This window comes from Australozyma saopauloensis, chromosome 7 (assembly GCF_035610405.1).
Source record: "Australozyma saopauloensis chromosome 7, complete sequence".
In the NCBI taxonomy this organism is placed as follows: Eukaryota; Fungi; Ascomycota; class Pichiomycetes; order Serinales; family Metschnikowiaceae; genus Australozyma; species Australozyma saopauloensis.
The window spans coordinates 104,539-129,201 of NC_086137.1; the positions used below are offsets into that span (position 1 = coordinate 104,539).

At 42.9% G+C, this 24,663-nt stretch overlaps 12 protein-coding genes and 3 non-coding genes across 15 annotated transcripts; 7 read left to right on the plus strand and 8 right to left on the minus strand.

Moving 5' to 3' along the window:
* Positions 1-470: 470 nt before the first annotated feature.
* PUMCH_004979 (uncharacterized protein) lies at positions 471-1,820 on the plus strand (the record flags this gene model as incomplete). The annotated part of the gene is made up of 1 exon (XM_063023894.1): positions 471-1,820. One exon carries the CDS (start codon positions 471-473, stop codon positions 1,818-1,820), a length of 1,350 nt encoding a protein of 449 aa, XP_062879964.1.
* A 45-nt stretch (positions 1,821-1,865) lies between these two features.
* PUMCH_004980 (uncharacterized protein) lies at positions 1,866-4,238 on the minus strand (the record flags this gene model as incomplete). The annotated part of the gene is made up of 1 exon (XM_063023895.1): positions 1,866-4,238. The coding sequence occupies one exon, from the start codon at positions 4,236-4,238 to the stop codon at positions 1,866-1,868; it is 2,373 nt and encodes a 790-aa protein (XP_062879965.1).
* Positions 4,239-5,008: 770 nt separating this feature from the next.
* Positions 5,009-5,827, plus strand: PUMCH_004981 (uncharacterized protein; the record flags this gene model as incomplete). The annotated part of the gene is made up of 1 exon (XM_063023896.1): positions 5,009-5,827. One exon carries the CDS (start codon positions 5,009-5,011, stop codon positions 5,825-5,827), a length of 819 nt encoding a protein of 272 aa, XP_062879966.1.
* Positions 5,828-6,584: 757 nt separating this feature from the next.
* PUMCH_004982 (uncharacterized protein) lies at positions 6,585-6,941 on the plus strand (the record flags this gene model as incomplete). Its single annotated transcript, XM_063023897.1, has 1 exon — positions 6,585-6,941. One exon carries the CDS (start codon positions 6,585-6,587, stop codon positions 6,939-6,941), a length of 357 nt encoding a protein of 118 aa, XP_062879967.1.
* Positions 6,942-7,427: 486 nt separating this feature from the next.
* Positions 7,428-8,519, minus strand: PUMCH_004983 (uncharacterized protein; the record flags this gene model as incomplete). Its single annotated transcript, XM_063023898.1, has 1 exon — positions 7,428-8,519. The coding sequence occupies one exon, from the start codon at positions 8,517-8,519 to the stop codon at positions 7,428-7,430; it is 1,092 nt and encodes a 363-aa protein (XP_062879968.1).
* Positions 8,520-8,780: 261 nt separating this feature from the next.
* Positions 8,781-10,106, minus strand: PUMCH_004984 (uncharacterized protein; the record flags this gene model as incomplete). The annotated part of the gene is made up of 1 exon (XM_063023899.1): positions 8,781-10,106. The coding sequence occupies one exon, from the start codon at positions 10,104-10,106 to the stop codon at positions 8,781-8,783; it is 1,326 nt and encodes a 441-aa protein (XP_062879969.1).
* A 485-nt stretch (positions 10,107-10,591) lies between these two features.
* PUMCH_004985 (uncharacterized protein) lies at positions 10,592-11,533 on the minus strand (the record flags this gene model as incomplete). Its single annotated transcript, XM_063023900.1, has 1 exon — positions 10,592-11,533. The coding sequence occupies one exon, from the start codon at positions 11,531-11,533 to the stop codon at positions 10,592-10,594; it is 942 nt and encodes a 313-aa protein (XP_062879970.1).
* A 570-nt stretch (positions 11,534-12,103) lies between these two features.
* Positions 12,104-12,775, plus strand: PUMCH_004986 (uncharacterized protein; the record flags this gene model as incomplete). Its single annotated transcript, XM_063023901.1, has 1 exon — positions 12,104-12,775. The coding sequence occupies one exon, from the start codon at positions 12,104-12,106 to the stop codon at positions 12,773-12,775; it is 672 nt and encodes a 223-aa protein (XP_062879971.1).
* Positions 12,776-12,961: 186 nt separating this feature from the next.
* PUMCH_004987 (uncharacterized protein) lies at positions 12,962-15,622 on the minus strand (the record flags this gene model as incomplete). The annotated part of the gene is made up of 1 exon (XM_063023902.1): positions 12,962-15,622. The coding sequence occupies one exon, from the start codon at positions 15,620-15,622 to the stop codon at positions 12,962-12,964; it is 2,661 nt and encodes an 886-aa protein (XP_062879972.1).
* Positions 15,623-16,449: 827 nt separating this feature from the next.
* On the plus strand, positions 16,450-17,256 carry PUMCH_004988 (uncharacterized protein; the record flags this gene model as incomplete). Its single annotated transcript, XM_063023903.1, has 1 exon — positions 16,450-17,256. The coding sequence occupies one exon, from the start codon at positions 16,450-16,452 to the stop codon at positions 17,254-17,256; it is 807 nt and encodes a 268-aa protein (XP_062879973.1).
* A 534-nt stretch (positions 17,257-17,790) lies between these two features.
* On the plus strand, positions 17,791-17,872 carry PUMCH_004989. The gene has a single exon. It is a non-coding gene; the product is annotated as a tRNA-Leu (tRNA).
* A 315-nt stretch (positions 17,873-18,187) lies between these two features.
* On the minus strand, positions 18,188-18,260 carry PUMCH_004990. Its single transcript has one exon. It is a non-coding gene; the product is annotated as a tRNA-Thr (tRNA).
* An 8-nt stretch (positions 18,261-18,268) lies between these two features.
* PUMCH_004991 lies at positions 18,269-18,351 on the minus strand. Its single transcript has one exon. It is a non-coding gene; the product is annotated as a tRNA-Tyr (tRNA).
* Positions 18,352-18,733: 382 nt separating this feature from the next.
* PUMCH_004992 (uncharacterized protein) lies at positions 18,734-19,675 on the minus strand (the record flags this gene model as incomplete). The annotated part of the gene is made up of 1 exon (XM_063023904.1): positions 18,734-19,675. The coding sequence occupies one exon, from the start codon at positions 19,673-19,675 to the stop codon at positions 18,734-18,736; it is 942 nt and encodes a 313-aa protein (XP_062879974.1).
* A 2,322-nt stretch (positions 19,676-21,997) lies between these two features.
* On the plus strand, positions 21,998-24,646 carry PUMCH_004993 (uncharacterized protein; the record flags this gene model as incomplete). Its single annotated transcript, XM_063023905.1, has 1 exon — positions 21,998-24,646. The coding sequence occupies one exon, from the start codon at positions 21,998-22,000 to the stop codon at positions 24,644-24,646; it is 2,649 nt and encodes an 882-aa protein (XP_062879975.1).
* Between the last annotated feature and the right edge of the window lie 17 nt (positions 24,647-24,663).

A 24,663-nucleotide genomic window follows, 5' to 3' on the forward strand; every position in this document is an offset into this window, starting at 1 on the left:
CATAAGTGCTCGTTCTTAGCAGGATGAAGTCGTAAGATATATTTTCCGTCTCACCTTTATTAGAGTATTAAACTCCAGATACTTGAAAATTACGTATTACACACATTGCTTACTATTCAGTGTGAGATTCCTCCAACAAAGACGGCCAATAAATCATTCAGGAATGTTGCAATTCTAGCCGTAGGAAATCTTATTTTCAATACTTACAAAATTTCCGCATGATTCTCAAGATCTTGCATGGTTACATGGTGAACAACTCTTAATTGGACCCTGAATTGGCCCAATCTTGGGATTGCTTGAAGAACCTTGTAAACGCAATGTCATCAATGGAATAATAATGACCTCCAATTCACAAGAATCGATATAATTATAAATCGAGAGAAATTGCTGCTTTGACTTCACCTATCTCGATTTCTTCACCAATCACCCCAGATCGAACTCACCAACCTTCCAACACTAACAACCATGAAATGTTCACCAAAAAGAAGTACAGTCGCAAACAAACGCGACGTAAACCTCTGAAACGGAGAGTTATACGGAGGAAGCAAATCTTGCGGCCCAAAGATGATCCTTTTCCTTACGAAAAGCCCTCTTTCGATGCTTCAGGTGTTGCAAGTTACGCCTGGATGAACGTCACTTCAGGCTGTCTGAATAAAAGCTTATTCGAATCTCCAAAAATTGGGATTGCGCCTTCATTGAGACAAATTTGCGCAAAGGCTTTGGCCGCAAATGCCGACAGTATATGTCCCTCTTACTTGAAAGAAGCATCTTGGGAGTGCTGGCAACTAGTCTGGGAAAATATTTTGCAACAGGGGATGGATCTGCCAACCTTATTCCGTAGTTTTGCAGCAGCTTTTGGAGGAGAGTCCTCCTTTCGGAGCCATACACCCGTGGAAGGTATCATTGAACGGGTTCATGGAACTATAGCTGATAGAAAACGATCTGCTCTCCTAACATGTCTAATTCCCACTAATCTAAAGCATCGCTTGGAGAATGTATTCTCGAACGTTTCTGTGTTTGACTTTTCTGCATTCGTGGGTACCCTTCGGGATTCTTGCACAATTATTGATTGTTCCAGAATGCCTGTCTTCACATCTTCTCAGCTATTAGCTTTGTGCAACATACCCACTGTTAAAGCTATCGATATTTCTTACAATCAGGCGGTTGATGATCAATTTTTGTACACTTTGAATACCTGTCTTGTGACGAGAAAGTCCCAGTTGAAGCTCATTAGGGTGTGTGGTTGCAATGCTGTCACAAATAGGGGTATTATGGCACTTCTAGAGGCTCGCGAAGAATCTCTGCTTATTTATATCGAGACGAATAATCGTCTCGCAACAGAATCGATGTTCATTTCGAGGTTTATGGCAGAGCTGGATCTCTCTGATGATGCCCCGATTCCAGGTACCAGATGGAAGGCAATAACCAGCGATAAAAGTAGCTTCACTGTGTTGGGTAGATGTTCCTTAGCAATGAAAATTCACTTTCTTCTGCGTGTAAAAAGGTTCATCGATGTGCCAGACCTTTTATGGGATTTTAAGTTTTTTGATAAGGTGGCAGGCCACGATACCACAACGGAAGAATTCCATGACTCAGCTTGGCGATTACGACTGCAATTTGCTAATATGAGAAAGACTGATATCCCTTACATGTATATTAAAGATGAAGATATGACTGTTGTGCCCCGTCTTGTCAATCCACAGAAGCCTAAAATATCTGCTCATCCAGAATTGAAAGCTCTGGTCTCGGGAAGTAACTCAAGTGGGCGAAAAATGAAACACGTCAAAACAGATGCAAATCTGTTTTTCTTTGGTGCATAAAAATTAAAGTTGTTTAAAAGAATTATGGTAGGCAATCACTTTGATTTAATCTTTATCACGCTTGAGCAAACGAAGGATCAGAGCGCCATTAGTATTCGATTTCTGGGTCTCCGCTGGAAATGCTTGTGGCTGCTGTGACTGTTGCTGGTGTTGTTGTTGTGGAGCAAGCGGAGGAACGCCGTAGGTCTCTTGCAAAGACAGATATCTCCTTTGAGTGTTTGGATTTCCGCTCTTCAAAAGCAGTAGGAGTCCTGCGCCAGCAGTGTTTGTAGCAAAAGTAGCATCTTGGCTAGATTGATTCGTATCTGGCAGACTCAACGTGGGGGGATGAGCCTTTGGCAGGGCGTAATCCGTCGCATCTAAGTAATCTTCTTCATCTGTAGCAATATCAAAGTTATTGGCAATGCTGTTGTAAATGTCCTTCTGAGACTCAGAAATTTCATTGAAGTCTTCGAAGTCTTCGAAATTATCAAAATCATCGAAATTCGAGAAGTTGGTAGCAGCTGGTTTTGCCATCAGTTGGGCGAATTGGTTAGGAGAATCAGTGTTGCGGTTGAGCATTGACAAGATTTGGTTACCGGCACTCAAATCTGCAGAGTTTGGTTTCTCGGCCTTAGGAGGAATGGGTGATAAACCTGTCATAGAGATGGGCTGAGCATTGACGGCTGGTTGGTTTGGAGATGGCTGCGATTGAGAGTCTCTCTTTAAGATGCTCAAGAATCCTGCAGAGTCTGATGCTTTCCTTCCGGAGCTTTGTTGTTCGGGTTTATTGAGTGCCATCATCAATTCTCTGGAGGCATCCCTAGAGTCTTGGCCGTTAAGCCCATGTGACGTCTGGTTCAAGAAACCAAAAGAGTCCGAGGTAGAAGTATGGGAATCGTTGTTAACATGATCGGTCTCAGATTTCTTACGACCTTGATTGAGAATGCTCAAGAAGCTTGGGGCATTGGCAGTGGTGGAATGTGTTTCTGGCTCCGTTCCTTGTGACTTTGGACTTTCTGGGCTAGGAGGTTTTTTACCCAATATTGATAGAAGAGTAGCGGAGTCGTTATCGTTTGAGTTTTTGTCTCGTTTTAATAACGTGATCTTTTTCACAGGAGGAGTGGCCGTCAGTCTCGCAGGAGATTCTCGCCCCATAAGTGGCTCTGCGCTATCAGAGACTGGATTTGCGATATTTGACAATTTCTTGCCTTTTAAGAGCGACAAAAGTTCTTTAGAATTGGCTGAACTAGAGGATTTGGGCGCAACTGGTGTTACAGGTGTTACAGGCTTTGAAGGAATGGCTTGTTCAAGCACGGGCTGCTTGAACTCTCCAGGAGACAGTAATGAAAATTGGTTGGCAGACTGTTGGCGAGGCATTGGAGGATGAGGTGGTTGGGAATGAAGGCCACCGAAGTTAGGCAAAGGAAAATTTGCTGGAGGCACGTTAGATGCATGAGGAAATACTGGCAGGAAGAACGGTGGCATTTGCACAGAACTAGCGTAGATGTCTTGAAGATGTTGGGGTAGGGTCATAGGCATCTTGTGCTGCTCGTTTAAGCTTGCTGGGCCAGCTGAAGCAGCAGCCTCTTGGGGCTTAGTAGCCTGAAGTATGTTGAGGAGTTCCCTGCCAGCATCGTTATTCATAGAAGTCTCGGATGGCGTGATACCCATCAATTGTTTCAATTTAATTTCCGCTTCTCTTATCAATGTATCGTCATTTGCACCCTTCTGTTTATTGATCCAACCATACAATGGTTCCATCATGGCGTTGATCACATAAAACTTATTATGGTTGGTACGAACTGACTTCCTGAGCTGTTTCACATTGAACCATTTGATATCTGCGATCTCGTTTCGCACCAAAGGTTCGAAATTGAAGTCCTCAGGGACATTTCTGGCCAAGTATATGCGGAAGTTTTTACCCCCAATTGTTCTCTCAAGGACGTCTGATTCATTGACGTAATCACGAGCATCAAAACTTGTCTCCTCGCGAACTTCTCTAATGGCACACTCAATGTCAGATTCGTCCTTCGATATCTTACCTCTCGGAAAAGACCAGGTACCAGAATCAGGCCCACGAACAAGCACAAGCTTTGTCAAATCTCTGTTCATCAATGCAATACCGCGCACAGGAATGGTGGACTTATACTTGCCAAACTGACTCAATGCCTCACTTGGGTCCCCCCATTTCCAAACCAACGGACATTTGCCCAAAATCTTGGGTGCAAACGATTTCATTTTCATCGATGGCAATGATGGGTTCGCAAGACGCACAAAGTCCGTGTAAAACCATTGACCTTCCTCGACCTGAAAGAAAACTCTTTCTAGAGACGACAAGTCCTCTTTGGGGACATTGACGACAAAACGGACCAAGATATCCTCTAGCACATGGTCAAAAGACTGATTAAGCAAGCCGTCTCTAAGATGGATGCTCATGATATTGTGGGAACCACAGTTAATGTTTTTTGGGTGGTAGTTGGAGGTTACTATGGTAGGGACTTCAGTGCAGGACAGAGTGGGATTGAACCAACCGCACACGTAAGACCGAAAACGGGTCGATCAAAGTTTATTTTTACCAGTGCTCATTTGAAATGTTTTTTTTTTGAAAGACAATTGATCAAAGTTTGAAATTTGATTTGTAGTGATGCAAGTGAGAGCATGGCAATTAGTGTTGATATGACATTCAATGGAACCAAAAATGGACATTGTAGATCGGAAATAGACCATAACATCATCAATTGTAAAGCAAAATGAAGATAGTCAGCAATCATTTTCGGAATATAGGTGTAATTGCGCGTATTCTAAGTCTACTTACATCCTTTTTGCATGTAGAGTTTCCACACGTTATTTAGGACAATTGTCTACATCTATGATGGATAAACTAAAACTTGCTACTTTTTGAAATTGCACTAATAATTTAATCACAACTGAACTAGTGATTTTTGACTTCCTTCTTTTCCTATTTGCGAACAGTGGGCAATTCGGCACACTCAAACGAATCCAAACGCAATTTTAGTCACAGTCAAACAAATCCAAAAACATTTCTTTGTTTGACAATGACTCCAGAAATCAAAGATATATATATTTTTTTGCCTCCAGTGTAATCGGAGCTATTGTGCTAGTGACTTTCCTCACTATAGATTTTACTTTGTTCCCTCTAATATTTACGTTCTGAGCGATCTATTAGATTCACAAGTACACCCCACATGCGATCTTTCAGCACCCTTCGACCCCTATTGAACAAGGGACCAGGGTTCTTGAGCACTCTTAAAGAGGCCAGCAAACCCCCTTTGACAAAACCCGAGATGATTACCAAGCCCTTTGGTTTCGATGACAGAACAACGCTCAAAACTACAGAGATCTCTGTTTTCAACATGTTCAGCAAGGAGGGAAAGGCTCAAAGACAAAGACAACTTGATCACGATATTGCACACTCGCCATTCTACGAGTCAAAGTCTTTTGAAAACACGAAGGGTAAGATATTCATGCCTCCTATCTCATATTTCAAGCAGGAGAAAGCAAAGTACTTCCCAAATTTGGAGGCAACATCGCTACTGGGAAAACATACCAATTTGTATTCTGAATTCAAAGATAAGGTCTCATTGGTGCGGATATTTGCAACTCTTTCTGGAGAGAATTGCACAAAAACTTACGTGAGGCAGTATTTGAACAAGGAGCAATACGATGAATTCCAGAAACAATATCCAAATGCTCAATTGATCGACTTGTTTGTTCCCCAGTCTTGGGTTAAGGGCCTATTTGTCAGCTCAGGTAGTTTGCGCAGAAGTGTTCCCAAGATCCGCCAAGATACATTTTTTCTTCTCCCGCATGGATGTCTCGATGTCGATTCTCGTAGAACACTCAAGTGTGACAACACATGTGCGGGATATTTGTATGTTGTTGATGAAGAGGGCAAAATTAGATGGGCTACTTCTGGTAATGCAACTGAATCCGAGAAGGAAGTATTGTGGAAGACAGTAAGAGGACTTGAAAAAGAGCTTGTAAATAAAAATGAGACCTGCTGATTCTACGATATAACTTGAAGATCTGGGTATTTCTCTTCTGGTAAAAGTTATGAAGATAGAGATTACGACGACAGTGGGCGCTTGGACATACATAAATCGAAACTCAATACTAGGTCTCTGGGATATTCAATCGACGACTGGTGCTACTTTCGAATCATATGCATTATCATTATACCTGTTCCACTTATTGATATGTGATCAGTATTTGAGTTCGAAGAACCTCCGGATTCATACACAAATATTGACTCATTACATGGCTTTAACTTCACGAATTCAAGCATGGTTGTTGATTTATTTTTTCCTCCAGATAGCGGAAACCGAGGCTAAACCTCCGATCTCCGATACCTCTAATCAGTAGCTATGTAAATCCGTGGCCAGGATTACCGGAAGCAATGGCAACAAACTGCCAAAAGTAATTCAATGAGATTGAATTCCTTATAAAATTTTCTGTCAGTTATGTTACACGAAATTTACCGAATCAATTTACCTCTACTAACCATCCTATTCGATTATCTAGAGGGATAGCATCGCAAGAAAAAGTCAATTTAGTCATCAAAGCACAAGATTATTACCAATGTATGAATTAATTATAAATCCGACTTAATCGATTCGATTGACATAATTCAAATTGAGTCTTTCATTGGAGATATGCAGGGTTTCTGCCCTTGTCATCCTGCGATGCTCACGTGATCTGCAACAACCACTGGGTGAACAAAATTCTTCACACCAGGATTTCAACTCCTCTACAACGTCAAACATGTCTGCCCCAATCAACAAGGAGAAGGTCCAAGAGCAAGCCCAAGAGATCCACAAGATCAAGATCACCTTGACCTCCACCAAGGTCAAGGCCTTGGAGAAGGTCTGTGCCAACATCGTCAAGAACGCCAACGACAACCAAGTTGTCAAGAAGGGTCCTGTTAGAATGCCAACCAAGGTCTTGAAGATCACCACCAGAAAGACCCCTAACGGTGAGGGTTCTAAGACTTGGGACGCTTACGAGATGAGAATCCACAAGAGAGTCATTGACTTGCAAGCCCCAGCTTCCCTCGTCAAGAAGATCACCGTCTTCAACATGGAGCCAGGTGTGGACATTGAGGTTACTGTTGCCGCTTAAGCGTGCTTTTCTCTCAGAATAGCAAGCGGGCGTGTAGTGGACCTCTTGAGGTAAGTCTGGCAAGGTTGTGTTGTATCCAAGTGCTCTAGGCGTGCCGTGCTTCGAAAGATGCACAGACGTTGTGGTTTGCTATCAGGATTTGGTACAGCTATTGTAGACGTAGATCAGGGGAAAATTATATGTACTTTAATTAATCACTAAAACTAAATTTTGTAGAGTGTTCCCATGGGCGTTGATGATTCCAAAGTAGTTTTTGGATGTGTGCTGAGCTCTGTTATGTACTTCTCTGATAGATGTGTGTTTAGTTCTTCGGTGTACTATTCTGATTCCAGGCGAGTGCCCAGATTGTTGTCTCAGATGACTAGGCTTATGCGTCAACAATAACCCGTATTTCTTCGATAAATACGATAGAGTATATAATTCTATGAGTCGAAATCTATTAATCGAACAATCTAAATTCTGGCCAATTGATCAAGTCCTCTACAATCAATTCATTTTGGCCAATCCAACCAAAACGGCGTCTTCTACTCTCAAACCAGAAGGTACCTTTAACTCGCTGTCAAACATTTCGGTCACCAGGTTTACTCCCTCGATGGTTTCCAGCTTGAAACAAGCCTCGAAGTGGTCAAGGTTGCCAATAAGGAGTAGAACATTACCCTGGGTGACGCATTTGGCTTCGGAAAGAGACGTCTCAGAGGCCTTTGCAAAATAGTTATTAGCATTTATGAATATCGAGTCAGTGTAGCCATCTGGAAAGCTCAGTTCAGTGAATACAGCAGTAATCAGCTTCGCAAGTCTAACGTAGTAGCCAAAGGCCGCTTTGCTTCCTGAAATTCCGTACGCAACCTGCGGGCTGACAACTTTCTTGTTTCTGACATCCACAGTTACTCTCACATTTGCAGGCACTTCTCTTCCCTCCAATTCGAGGAGGGTTTTCTCTCCGATGTTCACATACTTGGTCACCTTGAGTTTCTTGGTAGCGCTCGTCTTTTTACTACGTTTCAGAACCTTGGGTGTGTGCTTTGGCGTTGTCAACCCTTCTTTGAAATGCTCACCAACATTGTTATTGTTCATGAAAGGTAAGTTACTTAGGGTGGGAAGTTTCTCTGCGTACTTGAACTTCTTATTGTATTTACTCAGTTGGAAAACTGCCTTGGTGAGGTACTTGGGGGTGACAAAATATTGGAGGAGCGTAGCAAAGAGAATTGCATTGGAATCAAGCTGGTCGATGTCCTCGGAAGCTTGTTTTGTTTCTGTGGCCTTGCTTTTAGGAATGGGATCAAGTTCATTGTCACCAAACTTGACCTTCTGGTTTCCGGTATTTCCTGCCAATTTGATCTCGGCAACAGTTTCCTCTGTCTTTTTGGGCGGTATGTCAAGAACTACAATCTCTGAGACTTGAAAACTTGCAGCGGCTTTGGCTACTTGGTATGCCACATTCGTAACCTGCTCAAGATTGTGGGCATTTGTCTTAGAAATGATAGTGGATGGTACACACAAAGAATACGTCACGGATGAAGGCTCCTTCGTTGGTTTTTTGGTTGGTTTCTCGGGTTTCACGGCGGCTTTCTTGGCCATTTTGTGTGTTTTTCAGTTGAGTGTGGAGCGTCTTGTATGTATGCGATGCTCATCGGTTTGGAGTGTCAATGGGTATGCGATATAATTGGGACAACAATAAATCCGTCGCAGAATACAAAATCATTTATAAATATATGTACTAGCTTCATACATTTTTAATTTTAGCCTTGTGGTCGGACAACTTATTGTACCCGACACCTTTGTATTGCACTCTTCAGAGGGTATATACATGAATGTGCAATAGATGGTTCATCCAAATCCTTAGTTGGACTCCTCCTCGGCCTCTTCATCGCTGTCTACATCCTCGGCCTCTAACTCGGCAATTCTAGCCTTGGCCCTTTCGATGTTCAACTTGGTTTGTTCCTCTTGCTTGGCTTGCAAAGCCTCCAAGGTCTCCTGCAAGATCTTGATGGTCTCTGGAACCTCTTCATGCTTAGAAGGCAAAGGAATTGCCAAGTCAGCCAAGGAAAGAATAACATCGGTGTCCACAGTGAAGTTCTTGTTCTTTTGAGCCTTCTTCTTGTTCTTCTTGGACTTAGAACCCTCAAAGAAAGATTGCTGTTCCTTCTTGATAATGACGACGTCCTCGGGCATCTCAACTTGTCTGGTAGATTTCTTGTTCTCAAAGCTGGATTGGGTCAAGCTAGCGACGGTGTTAGTCTTAGGACGCACGTAGGTTGGGTCGAAGTGAGCCAACAAGTTGTGGATCTCATCGATCTCCTTGGTGAAAGCAGGGATACTGGCATCAGCCAAGACACGCTCAGCTGCCTCCTTTTGCTTCAATTTCTTCTGTTCGGCCTTTTGAGATTGGTACTCCTCCTCTCTCTTCTTTTGCTCGTCGGCCAAAGCGGTCTTGAATTTGGTCAATTCAGCGCCAAAGTCGTCGTGCAACTTACGAATTTCACCATACTTGGCATCCTTCTCCTTTCTGAGGTTGTTTCTCTTCTTGAACAAATCGGACTTCTTGTCCAAGATAGCCTTGTTGGAGGCTTGGATCTCGTTCAACTCCTTCTGGACGGTCTCGAAACGCTCCTGGACCTCTTTGTTACCAACTGAGCCCAACTTCTTCTTCAATTCAGCAATCTTGGCCTTGTCCTCGTCAATGAACTTCTGTTGCTTCTCAACCTCAGAGAAGTCCTTACGCAACTTACGCAAGGAAGACATCTCCTTGATGTGGCGTCTCTCATCGGCCAACATCAACGAACCAGAGCCAACTAAGTCGTCCAATTGCTTGATACGAGCATCGATCTCAGCAGCAGACTTGTAGTTGTTTTTAGCACCGACCTTGTTGATGTCGGCGATTCTTCTCTTCAAGTTGGCGTCAACGTTCTTGATTTGCTCCTGGATAGCACCACGCTCCTGCTTCAAATTGCCTTGCTTGGCAATGATCTCCTTGATCTCGGCTTGCAATTTGGATCTCTTGTCATTTGTCTTGGTGTCGAGAACCAACTTGTCGATCTGAGAAGTAAGCTCGTTGGCTGAGGCATCCAATTTAGCGATCTCGCCACGCAAAACTTCGATCTTTTGCTTCATAGCCAGATCATCTGGGCGCTTGAGGAAACGCTTAGGGCGTTGTGGGGCAGACATGGTGTAGGAGGATATGTTTTTGGTTGAAAAATTTGGACTGTAAAGCGGCCACCTTTACCTGGAGGGGTGGTAGATGCAGGCATCAATACGACAATATTGGGGGTATTGATAATGGCTTAGATTGGCAAAATGAATTCGTTATTGGTATCATTCTAATATTTCACTATTTTAGCCGAAATTGCTATGGGCATCTCTTCTCCATCATCGTTAACGCATGATGCTTAAACAACTTTTAGAACTAATGGGCAAGCTTCTGTCAGTGGCATGAACAAAACACATAGCTATTATTTAAATACTCCTCAGAGAAATAAAAGAGTTCTCTTCCGTCTGAACATCAAACGTACTTGTCTTTCCTTGGAAGTTATCAAAAAGAGGCCCTCATTCTTCGCCAATCTAAAAGAAGTGACGAGCTGCTATAAATCTTTGCATCGAAAAGTTTATCCAAGAAATACGGCATTATTTCTCACAACTAAATTAAAAGAGTATTAGTTTCTTGTGGCAAAAGGAAATCGTCTATGAAGACGAGAAAGAACCTCTAGGTAGTTTGGTTCGTTCTCGGCGGTGATGATACCATGGCGAATGAGAAAATCACAGATCACCAATGCACAATTTGGCTTGAATTCTCCATTGATCATTCGTTGTTTGACTTCTTCCACTGTCATAAGAGTAAAGTTCTCCGCTTCTCCATCTACAGGATGTGGGATATTGTCAATCTCGGACTCGAAGACCAAATCGTAAGTATACTCTATTTCTGGTTGTGCATGCCCTTCGGGACCGTATGGTTGGCAAATGTAGGTGACAGCGCCGGTCGCAGTGATGTTTTTGGTCACGAAGTCAGCATCTAGGCCGCCTTCCTCGTAACATTCCTTAACGACATTCTCCCAGAGCCCATACGGATATCCTAGACCCCCGGCAATCGTATTATCAAGTTTTCCGGGATATGTTGCTTTTGTGGGTGATCGACGGGGAATCCACATCTTAAGAACCTTGTCTTTGGTCTTTTCTGCTGGAATGTACCCGTTGATGTGCACACCGTACGTTACCACTCCTAAAAGACATGAAAATGCTCTCTCAAGTAGCATATATGGTTTAGTCCTAGGGTAATAAACGGTGTACAACTCGTCCCTCCATCCTTTGTTGAGCAAATCGTCGGATTTCCTCCAATCCGAAGCGATTTCAGCAAAGACCTTGTTTCTTTCTTCAAAGTCATTTAAGGCTCCTGCGATAGTGACTTCCTTCTTGAGTTTGTCGACTTCAAAGTATTTTGAATGAGGCAGATCAATGAACCTTGAGGCTATTTCCGGAGTGATGTAACCTAACAAAGCACCATCATGAGAACGAAACTTCCAGTAATATGGGTTTTCGATGTAAGGAAACGAATCCACAGACTCAATTATTGTTAGTAAAGAACTTAAAGAGTTTGACATGGCAATAGAGTGGGAATTAGAACGTCGATGCCTTGATGCCAATTAGTCCCAATCGGGTAATTCCTGGCCACCGGTTTTTGGTAATTACGCGTGTGTCGGCTTATCTGTAGGCTGTACCCACTCAGTATGTAGGTGGCCGAAGACCGAAGGATGATGATTCATGCCCCAGAATCAACCTTCGAGGGCAAATTTTTGGTGGTACGAAACAGCAAGCAAATTAAATTTTATTCAAATGTCGCTTTCGTCGGTTTTCGGGGACATTTCCGAACCTAATACGTGTGATCCTCTATTGGGCCCCCGCACGACCCTTCAGGGTATGTTTACATAACCTACGCCTATTCCTTCACCTCCCTTTATTTCGGATTGACACCCTTCCGCCTTTATTTCGTCTTCTCTACTGGTTTCTTTCGAAAAAAAGTCTCTGCTTCAAGCAAAATCTAGCAAGCGTGTCAAAACAGCTCATCAAGGGTCATTAAGGAACTGCCAATAAATTAGACCTCACCATAAAAAAACTGATCTCCCCGGATTCCGAAAGAAATCTTTGACTGATACACTGAAAACGAAAACACAATGGAGGCTACTAGCAATGGCAGCGATGCACCAAAGTCGCCGGTGCATTCTTTATCCTCCATACTGTCGTCTGAGTCCACAAAAAAGCTCATTCACAGTTTGTCTATGGCAAATGTGGTTAGTGACAAAGCCCCCATCGAAGCTGTCACTCAAGCACCAACTACAACAAGTACTGCTACTACTACTACTGTAACACCTGTCCTAGCGAATCCGAATTCCCCCGGTCTAGTGCTTCCCAAAGTAGTGGAAAGCAAAAAGCCGATTAAATTTACCGTTCGCAAGGTTTCACGCGATGAAAATGTCACAATTCCGGGCAGAGCTTCTCCTCAAACACGTCTGTATGCCTATGGGAATATTCCCGAGAACCGGAAACAGGCCACCGAACGCAAAAATGACTCCATCCTACAACAGAATCAAGAAAAGTATGATCTGTACGTGAAGAGACTTGACAAGATTGATAAAGAAATTGAGTTTTTACTTAATTTGCTCCCACCCTACAATGTTGAGATTGACTATGCTACCAGAAACAAGATTACTCGAGCAGTTGAGAAACTAAGAATGAAAAGAGACGAGGTTGAAAAGAAGAAGTATAGTTTAGGAATGTCTATTAGTCGTATGTGGAGAGAATTCGACGAGAATGAAACTTGGGTCCGGAGTGTCAGCAACCACTAGAAGAGATACATAACAAGACAACGAAAGAATGAGTTGTGACTAATAGAGACTTGAAGCTGTCATACAACTCAGCTGCGAACAATATTTAGATAATTATAACTGTGCAATCAAAATTACTAATCGATTTGATTTAAGGTTGTAGAATTACTCATAGTTACCAACGAAATGGCGCAAGCCTGCTTGCACTCATTTTCTGAGTATTTCTGGATCTACTTTTCCGACGAGACTGTTAGAGGAGAAGACCGGATCGGCTCTCAAAGACGAATTGGAACTGGTGCGGGCTACTTCGACACATGAGGAATATACTGTGTCTAAAACTAGCAAGTCCTTTACCGATTCAGGACGTAGATCGTGCACAAGTTGTCGAAACGAAGGCAGCTTTATAACGTCGATCGAGAGTTTGTTCTCGTGTAGAAACGCGAGGAGGTGCTTCAATAATTTGGTTTCTGAGTATGGCGTTTCGTCAAAGGATTCTGGTGTCAATCGTCTTTGAAATCGATCGTCAGATTCAACCCCTAAAGGACCTGAAGTCAAGTTCTTGGCATCTTGAACCTGAGGTCTTAATCTGTCATTGAAGCTACTTTGCTGACGCTTAGGCACAAACTGATGGATGTCTTGGGTGATTGAGTCTTCAGCCTCTGGGCGCAACTCCTGAAGAATTTGCTGATTTGACCGGTGAATATCATTCCCTCCATGTCTATTTTGGGGGTGCTGGAAGTTTCGGCCTTGGCCGTTTGGTTGTCCTTGTTGATGATGATAACCTTGTGGGCCCTGGCTAGATGAATTGTGCTGAGATCCATTTTGATTCTGATGAGGCTGGAAATTGTGCGATTGAGAGATCAGGTGCAAATTCAGATTGTGATTAACATGGTTTTGATTTTCGGGGTTTTCTTGGCTTGGAGCGTTCAGCAAAAACATCGGTTGGTTTGAGTTCAAATGAACACTTTGCTGGTGTTGTTGGGTGTTCATTGCCTGATGATTTGGATGAAGATGATTTGTATGGATACCATTATTCAACACATTCTGTCTAGATGAAATGCCATACCCGTGGGTTGATGCAGAACCATTGACATCAGAGCGGTGGTCTTGATCATGGGTGGTCTGCTGAAAATCCAGTTGATTTTGACTATGCAGTTGGTAATTCATATTTGGACCCAATTGATTGGTAGAAAGAGCCAGCTGTGCCAACAATGGAACCTGATGCATCTGTTGGGGGGCCAATCCAAGCAGTGACAAACTACTCTTTCTTCTAGCCATTCCATTGTCACTATATGAAATTTGATTTGGAGCGCCCGCATAAGCAATGGTCCCACTGTCAATTGGCATTGCTCTAGTATTGTTTGCCAGGGTTTTTGTGAGCTTGTGCGTTCGCAAATGCTCACTCAATTTCTTGGGGGAGCCTTTGTCACTTGGTCTGCGCCGAACAACTTTGCCACAATAATCGCAAACCGCAACATTGGGATCACTGGGGTCTTGAGCAAACCAAGACCAGACCCACAGCCTTTTCTTTGCTCCATATTTACGGCCATACCTATTATGCCGCCGAATGGCCTCCTCGAGCTCAATGCGCCTGCTATCGTTCTGAACTTCTCTTGCTCCAACCTGAGCTCTGACATTATGGTCCGATTGAGGTTGGGTATTCAATACGTTTGTGGAATGATTGATAGTATTGCTTTCTTTTGTGGTGAGCAAGTTTTCGGTTCCAGAAGCACCGAGACCATGAATCAGACTTATATCATTGATGCTTCCAAGACCAACCATGGTATTAGTTGAAGATCTGCCCTGATCTGAGAGTCTCAGTTCGGCCGCAGCATTTGCAATTGCCTTAGCTAAAATTGAATTGGGCTCAAGTGCTTGTGAGTGATCGTGCAACAGAAAGTCAACAGCACCTGAGTTCTTGTCATTAAACTGATTAACTTGATCTCTTCCGTAGGATGCGTTGTCATCAAAAGTAAGAGATCTAACACGAGGCTTCGAGGCTTGGTTCCCGTCAGAGTGACTTTTCGAATCCAATTGGCGTCCATCTGGTTGAGATCCTGATCTATCTTCTGTAGCAACCACTGGCTCTTCGCCACTCATGTAAATTCCGCGATCCAGGGTTTGTGGTTCAAATTTCTTATTTGAACTATTTGGATTGTAGTTGAGAACGTCGCCGTTCGCATGCCCGTCATCAAAGCCAATGTTATCAGGATCAAGCCCCATATTATGTCTAACATTCCGGCCAGTTTCAATTTTTGTTTGGTTATTATCTGCCCCACTTTTTTCAACGACCAGCAAAGGCACTCGACTGACATCTTCGAGACCTCCTTGAGAAGGTTTGGGCTGTAGCGGAGCATCAATTGTGGTTGCTTCGCTTAAACTACCATCAGTCAAAACTTTGCTGAATTTGAGGTCCTTTGGGATGTTTCTAGGCGAATTCTGACCGGCTTTCGCGCCTAGAATTGGAGGCAAAGAAGTTGATTTTGATATGATAGCAGTTTTTGGAATTGTCTTTTGGCCTGATTCAGACGACACCTCAGGAATATCCAGAGGGAGCCTCTTTTTGACAGAACTGTCAGCCGGAAGAGTTGTGTTCTCATATGGAGGAACCGTTTTGCCAATTGGCGGTAATGCAGCATTGCCCTGGAGGTTTGTATTTGTAGATTGCACTGTAACATGACTCTCATTACTTCCGGTCCCGATTGCCGTGCTTTGGTCAGCAGTAATTGGTTTGGCATCTATTGTTTTGGTCACAACATCGCGTGTAGCTGACACCGAGGGAACTTCAATAACTTTTCCGGTGGGACCCGAGGACGGGTTTTGTCGCACGACTGGAGGTGTCAGAAGTTTCGGTTTACCGCTATCCATAACACAAACCGGCTAGATATATGATGATTGTAAATTTGTCCAAATTGGTATGAACTCTAGGTGTATGTTTGTTGAGTGAGACCGGAAGGAGACCGGAAGTTGAGATGCGAGGGTGACCGAATCCGGGGTACTCTACTGGTCGAGGGCATATCACGTGCGTCTCTCGCTCACGGTCGCGAAAACGGTTGTCACGTGACTGTTCGGTGCAATTCACTCCCTCTCAAGTTTGGTTTCTAAATACCAAAATTCGCGCACAAATCGCGGTGTGGATGTCATCAAAATACAAGAAACAATATTGCTGCGTAGGTGGTTTGATTTGTTGCTCATACAAGAGATCTGCCCTTTTTCCTGTGCAGAGTTGGCCTACTTCGCTGGCTTATGCACGATATTGCCTATTTAGGCGTTTAGTCCAGGTACTGAGCGCGCAGTATAGCCCTTCGCGCATATGCCAATAGAACCAAAGGCAATCCCTGATTATCCTCTTTGGAGCACGCTCCGTTTTGGGTGGATTTGCAAGTAGATGCTTGCAATAGAAACCATTTTGGGCCTGATTCCTACCGGCAATGGAAATGACATGCCCAATGCACGGCGTCTATCTCATACCCTCCTGACTAGATTGAATTTGCAGCCAGCTCAGGGTGGTAATATATATTATGAACCAGGGGCATGGTTTCCGGGTCAATCACAGAAAATCAAATACCCGAGTTGAAGAATAGCATTTCTTGTACCGTTTCATCATACGTATACCTTTCACCCTAGTCGCTCTTTAGCAAATACACCCACCTTAGTCCCTCCTTTCCTCCCAAACAAAACCTATACCCCCAAAAATGAACTTGAAACTGTTAGTAGCTCTTCTTTCGGCCTCTACTGCCATTGCCCCCGAAGTTGAAAAGAGAGGTGCCGTGACCGTTCAGATGTTCCGCACTGTGGATGAAGCGGTCTCTGTGACTTCAGTGGTAGAGGGTCAAGTCTCTACGGTCACCAACATCAATCTCCTGACGACCACCACTACAACCACAAGATATACTTCGACTTTCACTTCGACGATCTTTGGGCAACCGCTTACTTTTGTCAGTGTTTTTGATGCATCATCAACAACTCCTGCTGGAACCACTTCGCAGAATCCAAGTAGCCCATCTAGCACTGTTCAAGAATCTCCCGCCAACTCCACTCCAACCACACAATCTACGTCATCTCTCCCAGTAACACTGCAAGCTACAGATGGAAATAATAATGCGGTTGTGCCTACCACTTCTAGCTCTGGTTCCACTCAATCGAACGCCGCAACTTCTTCTGCGTCTACATCCCAACAAACTCAACAAGTAGCTTCCCCTTCCTCCTCTTCCTCCTCTTCCTCCTCCTCTCCTTCTTCCTCTTCTTCTTCCTCTAGCTCAACACAGAATGGCCCTGCAACAACTGCCGCTCCTTCGTCATCAGTGGATGATCTCGTGTCTTCGGTCGCTGGTAGCATTACCAGTTTTCCATCCACCTCTGATGGCTACATTCTTGAGAATGTACTGACCTCGAGGGTCTCTGGTTCGATTTGTATCGTTGACTACGATTACTACTTAGCAGACTACACAGAGACTGTCACGTCAGTAAGCACCATCTACTCCACCACAACTCTTCTTTAGGGAGTTGTGATTCGATTAAAATATTGTATATGTTAATGAAGTTGTAATTTCAACTATTAAAATTCTAAACTTTCGACTTAGTGGGCCTCTATATTTTAATTGTACAAGCCAGTTAGTTTCCTATTAATTCAAGGAGGGTGCTTGAACCTTGAACCTGCAGCGGCCATTATTTTCGATTTTATCTCTCGAGACACAAACCCTTCTCAAAATAATCTTCCATGTTTCAATTGATTTTGTCATAATTCCTAGGGTTTAAGTAAGTATCAGAAGGAGCTGTATCGTCATTTAATTGTCGAGAACATAATTTGTACTAACCTCAATAAAACTGCATTTACGTGATTCATATCTCCGACTACTGATGTCGTCACTTCATATTGCTGCAATATTAAGTCACAACAAAACGACGATGGAAGTAACTCCAATACAAGGCAAAATCAACTTAATACTTCACGAAGTGTCAAGGTTGAGTAAAATGGGTAAACAACACTAGTACTTCTGGACTGATTCAACAGGTAAATATTGTTGATTAATAGAGGCTCTGTGGCCGAGCGGTCTAAGGCGGCAGACTCAAGTTCTGTTATCGTAAGATGCGCGTGTTCGAATCACGCCGGAGTCAGATATCTACTTCCTCTATTTTCTTTTTTGGCAAAGCATGGCCATATCCTAGATGGTAATTGATTCAGTGAAGTTAATTCTGAATTGAGACGCCAGGAGACAAATTCTTTTATTTATGGAAGGATCTCATTGAATAACTACTCTCAATTGATGTAGCACTCATATTGTTTAAAAGTATCTTAATATCTAGCTAACTAGAGAAAAGATTCGAATGTGAGCTTGAAATTTTGAGACGTGGTTTTGACCTTTAATTTATGCTGCGATACCTGAAGAGACGCATTGCAAAAATTAGGAAACAAAAATATATACAAAAAAATGCCTTCAGCCAGATTCGAACTGACGATCTCCTCATTACTAGTGAGGTGCCTTACCAACTTGGCCATAAAGGCAGAAGAAGTCTCCCGGGGGTGAGTCGAACACCCGATCTCAAGATTACAATACATTACAGTCTCGCGCCTTAGCCAGCTTGGCCACCGAGAGGTTCTTGCGAAATTGACCAATACTGGCTATTTTGTAGACAAATATCATCTTTTTTCTCTGCTTAATTTTCACTGATTAACAATTTTATTCAATTTCTATTCTTATGCACAAGGTGGCTTTGGTTTTTGGAGACTCTTTTGGCATGTGTTCGATGAAGTGTGTTGTTAATAGTGACTTTGCTGCTATAAAATGACATGTAGGATGGAACAAAAGCCCTTCATTTTTCTTTGTTTCTGTTTCTTGTCCAACAATACGAAAAAATTTACTCTAGGTAGCCTATTCGCGTATCGTTTACTACTTAAGCGAGACGAGATATGTACGACACCAAAACAATCCATAAATTTGACTATTCAACTGTCACTTGCAACGGTCAAAAGCGTTTCTACTTAAGATTTCCCCTCATTTTTTGAATTTCCTGTTCTACAAAGACAGCCACCATGGTAGCTAATGTCAATGAGTCTCTTGTGATAGATTCTTCGTCTTGAGTAGCACTTTCGAAAAGATGAATGGATCCTTCAATTTTTACACCATCCATTTTAGTTCCACCACAGTCAACAAATGAAGCGATAGGAGCATTAACTAGTGTCATTTCTTCTCCTATTAGTCGCAGCACTTCACTCCTCTGTTGATGTTTGATAGTATCATATAGTTTGCAAGCTCCTGGCTCTGGATGGAGTTTCAATTTTTTCAAACAATCACCCTCGAAATCTTCTTCTGTCACGAAATCAACCAAAGTAGGGGATTTATCATTCAATGCATAAATTCGGATTGAATTGCTTCCAAAAGTAGATGTCACCCCAGATGCACCATGTAAACGAAGTTTCGTTTTCTTGTAAATCGTGTCTGAATGCAGCTTAATGCCATTGTTGTATATCACGGTGTTGGTGCCGTCGGCAAACATCATGACATAGCATGTGAGATTTGTCTCCAAAATTTTGTAATAAACTTTGCAAAATTCAATCTTTTGACCATTTTCATATCTAGAAACAAGATGTATAGGTGTATTCTTTTTGAGGAAGTGGAATCGACTTGACTGAAAACATAAGATGGGCCCGTCACCATTCTTTAGGGCATCAATAGACGAATATATCAGAAGTTCATTTCGGAGAAGACCTGTGGTAAGTGGGAAGTTGCGCGTCCTTCTGTATGATTGCAATTGGTTGCAAAAAACAAGGGACGTTCCGATTGCAAGTGTATCAGCTGAACTCAATGACTCTAAATCATCTGCATTGTGATAACTGGGGTTTCTTGAAGCCAAAGAGCTCACAGTGTGATTCGTCACTAATGTTGAAAGCGTTTCATCGCTTGTAGATCTGCGGATCATCAAAGAACAATTTGTGGAGAATTGTCAAAATTGAGTCAGATAAGTGGAAATAACGAATCAGCAGAATTGGACTATGAGATATAGTAAGAAAGCCACATACAAAGCTCTTGGGAGAGATTCTCGATTTATTTTGTCTCTTTTGCGTTACCAAAAATTTAATTTGTCTTTGATACAATTTATGTTTAAGTTAACAGTGTGTAAAATCGTGCAAAAAGCGCAGTTTTAACAACTGATCAATGAACCAATTAAAAAAAAAAACAAAAAAAAAATGCGAGTATACTTGAAAGAAACTCCATGGTTTGTCATTGCCATACTGATCCTTCAAGTATTTATCTGACTATTAAGATTAAGGAAATAGAATTATCCTTTTACGAGTGAGGGAACTATGCTGAAAATAACCCCGCCACGAGTATCATCCGTCTTCAAAATATGAAACGGGAACCTAAAAGCTAGACGGTTTCCCTCTACAAGGCGTGAACTTTTCAACCTCCTTATCTAGAATTTGCAAAGCAACTCTCAGGTATTAGGTGCACTAGAAAAGGCTGAACTAGAAACAGAGGGTTAACTCAGAAAAAGCTTTAAACAAAATTAAAACTTTCGTTGCAATCTTTATTGACTTTGACTCATCATCCATTATTTTCTGCAGAATATTTCTACTGCACATCTAGCCTCACCCCCATCAACCAAACACAATCACCCAAAGTTACATACAAAATACTTGGTCCCAGAATTGATCACTTAGACCAACGAAGGGTATCCAAAACTCCGAAGCCGCATGACCTCATTCACTGTAAGCTTCGTCAACTCACAATCTGAATCTGCACCTCAATCCGTTTAGCCGTTTTTCCCGGCGAAAAGTCGCCCTAGATGGGGCATACGCCGGACTAACGCTAGAAACCGGTGGTCCCGTCACAAGACCGAAGTTCAGAAATCTTCGGAGCCGACCCAAGTCCGAAAAGAAAAAAAAACAAACGTACGGATTGGGTCTCAGATTCCGTCTTCATCAATGCATTTCGAAAGAGGGACACATTAACCGTCATTCTCAAGTGTAGACATATCACGCCATATCCTCAGCAAAAGCGGCAAAAGAAATCAAAGCGTCCGCACTTTGCGATTTATTGCATTGTCCCCTATAAAAGTATCAGAAATAGTAGTAAATACCCCACGTCTCCATGGTTGCAAGGATACACAAAGGGGTATTAGGATGGAGAGGGATGCCAGTCCTGCACTGTTACTGCGCCGTTTTTCATGACAGGAAGACTCAGAAGGTGTCATGAATTTTAGTGAGAGAAATGGGCTGAGCTCGTGAGGGAAACCTATGACAGATTCGAGGCCTTTATCAATATCTATAAATTGTAAATCTATAAACTATGGACTCTTTAGTTTCTGACTCGGCAATAATTTGAATCGGGTAGTCCTTCCTCAGGCGTAGACTTGGCTGGTATGGAAACATCGGTGTTAGGTCGAAGGCATTCGGCGCTGGGAGTCAAATGGCCCAGGCTTAGCGCTAAGCATATAATCGCAGAAAAAGAAAGAAAAAAAGCCCCCCAGTGATACAATGAATGGAGTCATTGCGGAATACCTCAGCAATTTTTGCCTGGTGCGTTTCATAGAATCTATAAGACCGATCAAGCTTTTATTACTTTAACATCTTATTGTCGCAATTATGCAACTCATGACACAATCAGGTATACACAAATTCGATCGCCATTAAATTTTTTAATTAACCAAACCTAGCTACTCCCCGTTCATATCCTACAATTGACACTCCATCCGTGCATTCTTTGCTCAACGGACTAAAGGCTTTTATTGTGGGGCCCCCTCTCTACCCCGTGATAATGCGGGGGTCTGGCAGATAACCGTTTCACCCGAGCATTCTCCGAAACGATGTCCTGCAGCCGCGCAACCTATGGCCTCCTTTTAGGCTTCCTAGCTCCAGCGCATATGATAGCCCCTCGGGAGCCTATAATTGTAAGCGGATAGCCATTGGTGGGGGAGCATCAATTTTCATTTTTCTTTGGTGCGCGACAACATCTTTTTCTTTTTCATCTTAATTTTTCTTTCTAACAGAGCGTCGGCGTACCTCACCTGCTAATCGAGTATTTATTTTGTCGTATTTTTGCTAGCTATACCTGGATCTGGCTGCAAAACTTACCACTGATCCGAAGACTGTTCACCTTTACCCCAAGCAAGTTTTGGCCACTGCCAACCATCGAAACTTACCTTGCCTGAACAGAACAACCGCAGTAAAGCCAAAGGAGCTTTCAATTAATTTGGCCAATCTTATAATATTCTTCTTTTCTTGTTCTGTTTAGTTTTCCAATGGCGGCTCCTCTGAAAAAATATATCTGCACCTATTGTGCTCGAGCCTTCACTCGCTCTGAGCACAAGCAGAGACACGAGCGTTCTCACACAAATGAAAAGCCGTTTCATTGCCTCTACTGTACCTCCGCCTTTGTGCGGAGAGACCTCTTACAGAGACATTGCAGAACAGTGCACCACATTCACAGAGTGTCACGGAAGGGACTTCGTGAGAAAGACTCCGCCACTTCAAAGCTGCTCCCCACTCCTGATTATCCGCCTGTATTGGAATCTCAAGCGAAACAGCGTTCGAGTTCTGAGTCCTTTGAATCTAGCAAAGCCCAACTATCGAATAGAGAGGCTACTCACTTAGAATGCTCGGTAGACTCTGCGTCGTCCTCTTCTCTGAGAAGCGGCATGGAGTGGCCTGTGTCGCCTCCACTGTCCTCAGGTGAGACTCAATTGAGATCATCGTCACTTGGTGATGCCAATTTGATTGCCAGTGCAAGAGTTTTGTTGCAATTGGCCCCGCAAAAGGCCGACGTTGCAGAGCTGCCTTCGCTTAACTACCTGCCCAGGACGCCTGCCACTAGTATTGTGGCCACCAGTGATCTTAGAAGCCCTAAAACTCTGCCTCGGGCCCATGGAAGCATAGCTATGCTGCCCAGGTCTTCTTTACAATATCAGCTTACATCTGCACCAGGGATCGAGCTGCAATACGAACGTCTTCTCTCTGCTGCAGAGTCAATCGAACAGTTTTTCGACAAAAGACATCAAGATGTTTCTATTTCAGATATGTTCTTGTTAGGGTTTTCAATATTATCAGAATCTCCGTTATTGCTCAGATCTAGATATGCTTCTTTTGAGCCGGTGTACTTGAATGAATACCTTCAAGGTACTCCATTATCTGACTTTGATATCGGTGTTGGCTTTACTGTCAGTGCAATAGGAGCCACAAGCATGGCTGGCTCCTCGGAAAAAATTCGTGAGGATTCGAAGATGCTCATAAACAAAGCCTGGACATTTCTCATCGAGCATTTGATTCCAAGACATACCCTGTTGGAGAATCAGCTCGAGGTTTTAAAGAACTTGTATCTCTTAGCTCAAACGTATCTCCATTACTTCGGAAGTGACCTGATGATCGGCTACTTGGAGGATACCACGCAAGCAGTTCTAGAAAAATTGTCACATTCTAAAGATAGTATTGCGACGGAAGTCATGAAGCCATACATGGAGATCGTCTGGAACATCTACATCATCGTGTCGAAACACAGAGCTTCGTCCTCACCCCCAAAATTTTACACCTGGGCCTTGAGCCAGACTTTAGAGGATTATCTATCTTTGTCTCAAATAATGCTCTCTTTTTCAAAGGGTTCAATCTCCATGCAGCAAGAATTTCTTGTTCAAATTGTTGCTTGTACATTCACTAATGAAGTGAATAAGCTTGCATCGGAGAATAGCTTAGCAATATTTTCCAGTAGGGAAGACTTGAACGAAGCATTGAAAACGGCGCAAAGCTCTTTGATTATGGCTGGTTCAAACACAACCAAACCAGATTTGTTTCATCTCTTCAGCAAGAAGATGCAACAGAATTGCCCCGAACAATTAAAGCAACATTTAAAGGATCGGACATGCCAGATATCTTCCCCATTCCAGTGGGAAATTCTTGCTCAAACTGTTCGCGAGGGGTTTTTAGGAGAGAAATTATTTAACTTCGTGAGCACATACTCCAACAGCCTGTTTGAAACAATTGCAAATCAATTGATTGATTTCATGGGTGCATTTGCTAGAAAAGAGGAATACGAGACAAAATCTATTGGCCGGATTACGGCATTGAGTACAGTGAGCTATTCATTGGCGCTCAATGGCAAGCTTCTCAGGATGAAGCAATTTGCTGATTTGTTCGATGAAGTTAGGCTCAAGAAGTTGGACTCGGTCAACTTGAGCTCATTTGTGCTCGAGTGGTTCATAAGTTTATGCTCTTCTCTCCTTTCATTGTTTTCTTCACAGATTAGATTTCAACTCGATCGTTTCATTTCGGAGAGTCAAGCCCTCCAGGGTTTACTCCATATGACTGAGGCATATCTGATTCACTCTGGCGTGACATCGACTGAAACCATTTATCAACTCTACAGAAATTTGGCAGCTACGGCTGAATTATGGCTTTCTACAAATCAGGACCATTTTAAGGACTTCAGGACCCACTTAACTAGGTTCTTCGACGAAGTTTTCTTAATAGCATACACGAGAGATCACTTCCAATTGGAAAATGTTCATTTATCGAATGGATCTCTTCTCTTGAAAGAAAAAAATGAAGGTGCCAATATCGGAAAAGAGCGCAGGTCCGTATCTTTGTCAGCGCCGCAAAAGTCATCAAACTTTGGTTCTGATCAAGCATCCATCGGTGGTAATTATGTCTTGATAAAGCCTAAAGAAGCGCTGCCTTCTATTGTCTTGCCTTCTTTGGAAAAGGCGCCTGGCGCGACTTTGCCTCCCTTCTTGGGTGTGTCTGGCGTCCATTTGCCGCAAGTCAGTGGTCTGCAGGGACAATTTGGCCACAACATACAGAGCGTTTCTTTCCTGGCTTTGAAAAATCCACCCTTTGTCTTACCCCCAATCCAGCATTCGTTTAAGGGTAATGAGCAAAATGACAGGGCTCTACTTAATTGAATGCATTATTTATTATG